The 7,103-nt window shown below is 54.8% G+C and overlaps 2 protein-coding genes across 5 annotated transcripts in view; both read right to left on the bottom strand.

Annotated features, from left to right (window-relative positions):
- The window catches only part of LOC113212910 (lipoamide acyltransferase component of branched-chain alpha-keto acid dehydrogenase complex, mitochondrial), a 22,550-nt gene extending 19,909 nt beyond the window's left edge, over nucleotides 1–2,641 (bottom strand). The window contains exons 1-3 of one of the 4 annotated variants that reach the window (XM_026431769.2): nucleotides 1,725–2,355; nucleotides 1,460–1,598; nucleotides 465–547 (exon numbers count right to left, since the gene is read on the bottom strand). In XM_026431769.2, the coding sequence (XP_026287554.1) occupies nucleotides 465–547; nucleotides 1,460–1,485 (109 nt within the window). In that variant the 5' untranslated portion in view covers nucleotides 1,486–1,598; nucleotides 1,725–2,355. Of the gene's footprint in view, nucleotides 1–464; nucleotides 548–1,459; nucleotides 2,356–2,526 lie in introns of those variants that run through there. The other 3 variants (XM_052265524.1, XM_052265525.1, XM_026431771.2) reach the window with 3 other exon arrangements.
- An 837-nt stretch (nucleotides 2,642–3,478) lies between these two features.
- On the bottom strand, nucleotides 3,479–7,015 carry LOC113212925 (uncharacterized). The gene is made up of 9 exons (XM_052265611.1): nucleotides 6,790–7,015; nucleotides 6,144–6,637; nucleotides 5,881–6,060; nucleotides 5,634–5,806; nucleotides 5,238–5,564; nucleotides 4,539–4,847; nucleotides 4,298–4,436; nucleotides 3,816–4,213; nucleotides 3,479–3,743 (listed from the first exon to the last, which is right to left on the bottom strand). Exons 1-9 carry the CDS (start codon nucleotides 6,933–6,935, stop codon nucleotides 3,570–3,572), a joined length of 2,340 nt encoding a protein of 779 aa, XP_052121571.1. The 5' UTR covers nucleotides 6,936–7,015; the 3' UTR covers nucleotides 3,479–3,569.
- Between the last annotated feature and the right edge of the window lie 88 nt (nucleotides 7,016–7,103).

Genomic DNA, 7,103 nt, shown 5'->3' on the forward strand with positions numbered 1-7,103 from the left:
AATACATAATACATTTATTAAACTAATATTTGTTGAATCCATAACGGTTATTTTATTTTAAAAAGTTAAAAGTTATTTTTGTAACTGTTGAGTGTCATGCTATGCGTGATCAGTTTTCGGGTATAACATTAACGATTATCAAAACGTTATAAGGTGCTTATATGATAAGTTACGGACCCCTGCCGCGCTCGTCCGCACTCAGCGGGTTGGTGCGCATAAGGGTGGCCACCCATCACACCCTCCGTGACTGACGCGACGGTCGCGACGGGTGTGATGACCAATGGTCATTGACCATTGTGCGGACATCTCAAACGCACCACCTTTGGCTAGCGCGCATTCCTCCGCGTCTTGTGGCGCTCACTATTGCAGTGGTCACGTGATCTACGGCCAGCCAGCAGGTGCCCTGGGGCGGCCGGAGAGCCCTTCGATACCGGCACCAGACCGTGACGGCGAGCAGAACTCACTTTTTGTATGTCCTCTTGCTGTTGCCGCACGGGGTTCCAAAGGAGCACAGAGAGCGATTTGGACACGTCGATACAATGAGAATCTGTGGCCAAAAGTAAGTCGACATTTTTCTGAAAGGACGCCAGTGAGAGGAATTGTGCGGCTATCAGTGCAGGCCTCGCGTCACGTGGCGGGGAAGTCCCGAAGGCAGGATTCGTGAAAAGCAGAGGGAACGCGGTAAGGAGAAGGGAGGGGGGGGGGTCGAACCTGGGAATACTAAGACAGGCCACGGATATTGTCGCCAAGGGCATGGCTCGGGTTCGGCCGAGTCTATGTCGATTGCGTTTCGATTGCTGATAAGTCGGTGGGACGAGCGAGGAGAGCCTACGCTGTCGACAGGGCGCCCCACCGTCCTGTCGTTGAGGGACGCGTGCTCGAGCCTGCGCTCTGGCGTTTTGTGCCCAAGTAGAGTCGACATAGAGACGGGATCAGGTGCTCGCATGAGGGGGAGGCTAATAGATAAAACTATTCTAATAACAAAAGACAAACAAAAAAATACACGCGCCGCGGCAGGCGCCCCCTCCTGCACTTTTTACTCTTTTACATCGCAACTGCACGAATTCGCTTTTGAATATATAATAGCTTTGTCGTGTACCCCGCCAGCTTCGGCACTAGTTGTAATAATTGGGAGCCATGGCAGCGCACATCCGAGCATATCATCTTATCAGGCAGAGCCAGGCAGGCAGGGCCCGGGCCCAGCGGCGGGTGACGCGGAGCCGAGCAGAGCGAGCGCGTCCCACACGCTGTTTGTTTAGATGTGTGCAATCGCAACTACAAGGCGAGAGACACCAGCGTGCCAACGCTCCATGTGGCAAAAAAGAGCAACAACCGCCGTGTAACGTGTATTTGTTGGTTTCCTTTCAAAAAGGGGGGGGGGGGGGCTTTTCATGCTGCAGCTGCTTAGCGGTTCAGTTACACTTTACAAGTACCTTTAGTGTAGAGCAACAGTACTCACCTCCAGGGGAATTCCAAGTCGTTCATAAAACTGTAATATCTTCAAAGCACTTGCAAACTTAGACAATTCAAAGTCCGTAGCACAGACAATAATGGTGTACGAAGTTGCAGGAATCCGTTCAACAATTTTAAAATATAATCTAACACAACAGAATTTCTAAAATTACTGACTGATGAAAACTCAAACCCCTACTCAGAATGTTGGCCTTGACAGTGAGCCCATGGCTCTAGCCCACTGGGTGCCATCACTGCTCCTAACTCATTACCTGGGGACTCATCAATTATTCATGGAGCCACGCTGTGGCTTACAGCAACAACTAGGTAGACGTTAAAACGATATTTAGCCATGAAAAAAATTTATGTACGCAAGAAGAAAGGCTTATCTGTTCAAAAGCTCAGAAATATAACAGAAATTTAAGATTGTTTTTCGGAAATACATGTTCAGAAAACATAATGATCAAAACCACCAAACAAAAGACAGACTGTGACCTAAAATTTAGAAAAATTGTTGATAATTGAAAATTAATAATACAACTTTCATTATTACATACCAACTCTATTTGTTCAATAGAGCATTTGTTGTTCTAAAATTTGAGGATCATAACTTCAATGTATAGTTATTATAGTTTTTATAGTTTAAGTTACAAAAAGAAAATGTTAGAGGTTAAATACGAATTACCCAATAATTATCACAATCTGTACCGATCGGAAGATGAATGTTACGAAATCGGGCAACTTGTTGCCCCCTGCACAGATGTTTGGAAGCCATGAAAACAATCCCCTTAACCTTGCATTATGCCCTATTTTGAACGAATAATAATTGTCACACGAATAAAAAACTGAACAATTTATTGGAAAAAATATCTAGAACGGCCGCAAAGAACAACATATGCAGAAATATGTGATATAACGATTAAGAAAACTTACACCGGTGCCAGAGTTCGGTGACTCGGCACAGATTACAGCCAAATTAGCAATGCACAAAGAGTGTCACACAGTGGCAGTTATTTTCATAGCACGCGTACACAAGTAAGAGAATATTTTATTATTCTGAATGCAGCTACTTACTCTAGTAAGAACTAAATTTGTAATTTTGCGTCGGTCCGCACGTACAACGTTCAACACGAGAGCCATGATGGACTTCTACGGCGAGTGCCTCTTCGTCGATCGGGGCAAGGGGGCGATATGCTAAGTGGGACGTGACGTCATTCGTGGCGCATGCGCAATGGACGTCGCTCGCGGGCGCGAATTTCAAACATCAGCGGAACACGGTGAGGGCTCAGCCTTGGCTCAGCAAGGCTCAGCTCCAACGTCACATAGGTCAAAAGTATTCGTATTTAGGCGTTTCAAAATATGGGGATGTCAAAACAAATTTTTCTGTTTTTTGTTTCATTATTTCAAATGAATCTGAAAGTTGTAGAACCCCTGAACTTCTTAATTTCCGAATATATGTGGGTTGTGCTTTTTAGTGATCTCTGGAACCCACTTCATCAAGTCATCCTGACTGTCCACGCGAAATCGATATTGCTTAACTTTTCGCCTCCCCACTGTACAGCAGAAGGGTCTAATTTGGAGTTTGGGCCACCGGGGGTTAACCCAGCTAGAAGTGCCATGTCGAAGGTGACCATATTTAGACGTCTAAGGGTACGATTTAGCAGTGACATGGCAATTCTGGCTGGGACTGTGGATCACTTTCTTGTCGGCACTGATGACTGCAGGTACACTTTGTTGGTGACTGCGATAACTAGACATTTTCAGCCATTGATTCGGCTCTTTGTTGGAACAGTGCGCCTCAAACAGCAGCGGTAATTAACCCTGGCGGTCCAAATTAGCCCGATGTACGATACTCGAATGCTCTCTCGAGAACTTTTTTACTTTACGTTATTTTGATGAATCGTTTTATATCCCATGACACTACGACCTTCGACCTGTGGTCCTTTCGATGGTTTTGTTGTTTTTGTTTTTATCAACCGACAAGTTGGCAAGACGCTAGTGGAAATAGGGAACATAATAATAATGCTTTCTTTTCCAATGTACTTGACAGGGTTATTTATTACATTGATGCATTACTTAAACAGCACACATTACAATAGCATTGCTGTTTGCGTTTTTTACTGGCGGCTCTTGCCGTTGGCACCGCACTGGGCATCCTTGATGGCATAAGAGTCCACGAGGGCCTGAATGCTCTTCTCAGCCTTATTCTTGGGGTTGAGCATCTCGCCGGAGAAGGAGCCGTCGAACTTGCCACACACACCGCAGAGGCGGCCGTGGAGGGAAGAACCAGCCTGAAAAACACGCTGTGGTAAGTCTCTCGGGCAACACGTTGTTCGGAGGGTGGTACTGGGCACCTAGCTCACCTGGATGACGACGCTGCTGTTTCCGTACACAACGCTCATGTCGTGATCGGGGAGCTTGATGATCAGGGCGCCGTCCTCAGAGCGGACGATGGTCATGACCTGGACATCGGCAGCATCACGGACCTGGACAGCGGAACCGGTCTGGTTGGAGTGGTCGGCCACAGCGACACCGTTCAGGGTGGCGGCGCCGTCGGGGCTGAGGCGGGCGATCTGGTAGTTGTCAATGTTGATCTCAACGTGGATGTCGTCGGGCTGGGCCTTGTCGGAACGGGCCAGGACGGCGACGCGAGACTTGCCGGAGCAGTCCTTAGCGAGCACGTGCCAGCAGGCGCCCATCTTAATGCTGCCCTGAACACCGTCCAGGGTGACCAGCTGGGAGGAGGTGGCGCCACAGAAGGCTGCAACAAGATAGGAGGAGTTGGTCGGCTAGAATGGCGACATGAGGTTGCGCGGGGCGGCGGGAAGGCTCAGCCGGCCGGTACCTCGGGTCTCCTGGTTGGCGGCGGCGAGTAGGGTGCTGGCCACGGGGGCGCTGGCGCTAGCGACCTTGGTGAGAGTGCGGGGGGTCTGCAGCCAGCCGTCCAGCTTGCCACCAGCCTGCACGGTGATGCCGGCGCCGAGCTAGCATAACAGCAAGGCGTTATTAGATGCAAATTTGAACAACTATACAGGTTTTGGATAAATTTGTTGGTGTAAGCCCATTTTAATGGTAATTTTCCTAACCTCGTTGCCATTGCCGGGAGCAATGGTGTCGACGGCGATGTTACCCTGGTTCCACAGGTAGGCCTTGGCGGCCTCGAGGGCGAGATGCACGCTGCTGCCCCAGGCCTCCTCGGCGGGGTTGTTGTAGTTGATGGTGAGGTTGAACTGGTCGGGGATGTTAGCGGATCCCAGGATGGATCTGCAGGCGGGGCTGACGCTGGCGTTCTGCATGCTGCCGGACTGCATGGCGTGGTCGGGCTTCACGCAGAACTGCTCCTTGGCAGCGCGCCACAGGCGCTGAGTCTTGGCGGCGGAGTGGTCGGTCTCCATCTGCAACGGCAAGGCTCGTTAGGGCGCACCCCGAGTCTGGTTTTGAGCCACGATGTGCTGCGTCCCGATCGGGCCAGGCGCTGCGGCTGCAACCTGCATTCTGCGGTTCCTCATGCACATGGAGAAGGCCGACACATACACTGAAGGCCAGCACCTTAGGCTGCTGGACATGAACAATGGGCAAGATGGGCCTGGCGCCCGCCCCCGGGCCTGGGGAGATGACGTACTGCCGGCTAGGCACCATGGGGGGACTCCCCGGGGCCGCCGGCCGCCTGCGACCCTAAAGACAGGCCGGGCCGCGGTCAGGACGAGTCCGAGATCCGGGAGAACGGAGGGGAGAGCATCGTTTGGAAGGTTCACGTAGCGCCTGACCGACCGTCAGCTTCTTACCGCGGCAGTGACGATCTTCCTCACGGCCTTGGCGTCGACCTGCTGGTACTCGGCCTTGATCATGAGGGCGGGCTGCTGGTGGAGGGCGGCGTCAATGCTGGAGCGGGCGGCGACGTCCCTGAGGACGGCGGCGGTGGCGGCCACCTGGGCGTTGTCGGCGTCGCTGCGGGCGAAGAGACCGGCGCGCATCAGGCGTCCTCCCAGGTTGGCGCCGACGGTCCAGAAACCAGAGTAGTGGGCTGGGGCCTGGCTGCCGCCGGAGATGTCCTCGGAGGTGACGTTGACGCCGACGACGTAACCACGACCGGCAGACATACCGGCGAGCACCTGGAGGTGAAAGATAGGTGTCGTGCGCGGTCCCTTACAAGCAATAAGTAGACAACAAGTAGTACCTACCTGGGAGAGGACGTAGAGCTCGCTGCTGCCGTTGATGCGGTTGGTGTAGGGGTTGAGGGTGGTGGCGTTGAACACGCTGCGGGTGAAGTCCATGTCGCCGTTGTCCACGAACATGGAGCCGTTGCCGTGGAAGCGGCGGCTGTGGTCGGCCCAGCGGGGGGAGCGCACCACGGCTGCAACCAGGACTCGCGTTAGACGAACTCGATCCGGTACTCGACTGCTGGACTGGGCGCGGGCACTAGCTCACCGGGGGTGACGGTGGTGGTGGCGGCCTCGGTGGTGGTGGGCATCTCGGTGGTGCTGCTTCTGACGGGGGTCTCGGTGGTAGTGCTAGTGGGGCCGGCGGGGCTGGCGTGCTCGTCGTTGTCCTGGCGCATGTCGTCAGGGTAGACGACCTGGAAGTCACCGCTCTGCAGCATGCCCTTCACTGCAATGACGAGGAAGGAGTGAGACGAGGACGCGGCAGTCGGGAGCGGGGAGACGTTGGGGGCGGGGGGTGGCGACGCTTACCGAGGGCGACACTGACGTTAAAGCTGTGGGCGCGGGAGGCGACCACCTCGAGGCGGGAGGCGGACAGAGGGCGGCCCAGGGCGGGGAAGCCCAGGACGGTGCGGGAGTCACGGATCCAGGCGGGCAGGGCGTTGCGCTCGACGGGAGCGCGCAGGTTGAGGGAGACGTTGTCCCAGAGGGACATGAGCACGGAGTCACCCTGGCCGGCACCCATGCTGGCGTTGTGGGCGGTGGCGCTCTCGCTGGCCAGTTCGCCGCGGCTCACCTCCACGGAGGCGGTCAGGGGCTGCAGGGCGACGCGGGCCACCACGGAGGCCTGCTGGGGCTGGGAGGGCTGCACGCGCACAGAGAAGCGACCAGAGGGGCCGCTCATCTCGGCGTGGACGGCGGTGGCGGGGATCTGGACCATGGCGTGTCCGTTAACGGCGGCCACGTACTCGCGGCTGGCCCAGGAGGGCTGCACGGAGAGCTGGGCACTCAGGCCGGCGGAGTACCTGTCGACAGAGGGGCGCGTGAGATACACCCGCCATGCTGGTGCGCGGCGTAGCGCCTGCGAGGTAGGCACGCCCGTTAAGCACCCGCGTCGCGCGGGACAGCCTACCGCGCAGGGGCCCAGCCCGGGCGGCGGCTCACGAGAGGCACTCACAGGCAGGTGACGTTGGCCTGGGCAGAGAAGTTGCGGTGGACCTGGGCGCTGCCCTGGGCGCGCAGCAGCCAGGGGGCCTGGATGCGCAGGTTGACGGGGAAGCCCATCTCGGTGACGGTGGCCATGGAGACCTCCTCGCCGCCCATCTGCTGGGCGTGGAAGCCAGTCTCAGAGCGGAGCTTGTCCACGAGCTGAGCGGCGGCTGCAACAGGAACGTCAACGTTGCAACGTCAAAACATTTTCAGTAGCAAATTTAAAGATTACTTTCCAAATTTCACTAAAACGTAATATGTTTCTCTCCAATTTTTGAAAAG

Source organism: Frankliniella occidentalis, unplaced genomic scaffold (assembly GCF_000697945.3).
Source record: "Frankliniella occidentalis isolate FOCC.00 unplaced genomic scaffold, Focc_3.1 Scaffold28, whole genome shotgun sequence".
Taxonomy (NCBI): Eukaryota; Metazoa; Arthropoda; class Insecta; order Thysanoptera; family Thripidae; genus Frankliniella; species Frankliniella occidentalis.

Excerpts from the sequence above, each read along its gene's own strand:
- LOC113212925 (XM_052265611.1), bottom strand. The coding sequence starts at position 6,935 with ATGGGCGGCGAGGAGGTCTCCATGGCCACCGTCACCGAGATGGGCTTC. Across the intron at positions 5,807-5,880 it reads CACCACCACCGTCACCCCCG|CCGTGGTGCGCTCCCCCCGC; the intron begins GTGAGCTAGTGC and ends TCCTGGTTGCAG. Across the intron at positions 4,214-4,297 it reads CGCCAACCAGGAGACCCGAG|CCTTCTGTGGCGCCACCTCC; the intron begins GTACCGGCCGGC and ends ATCTTGTTGCAG.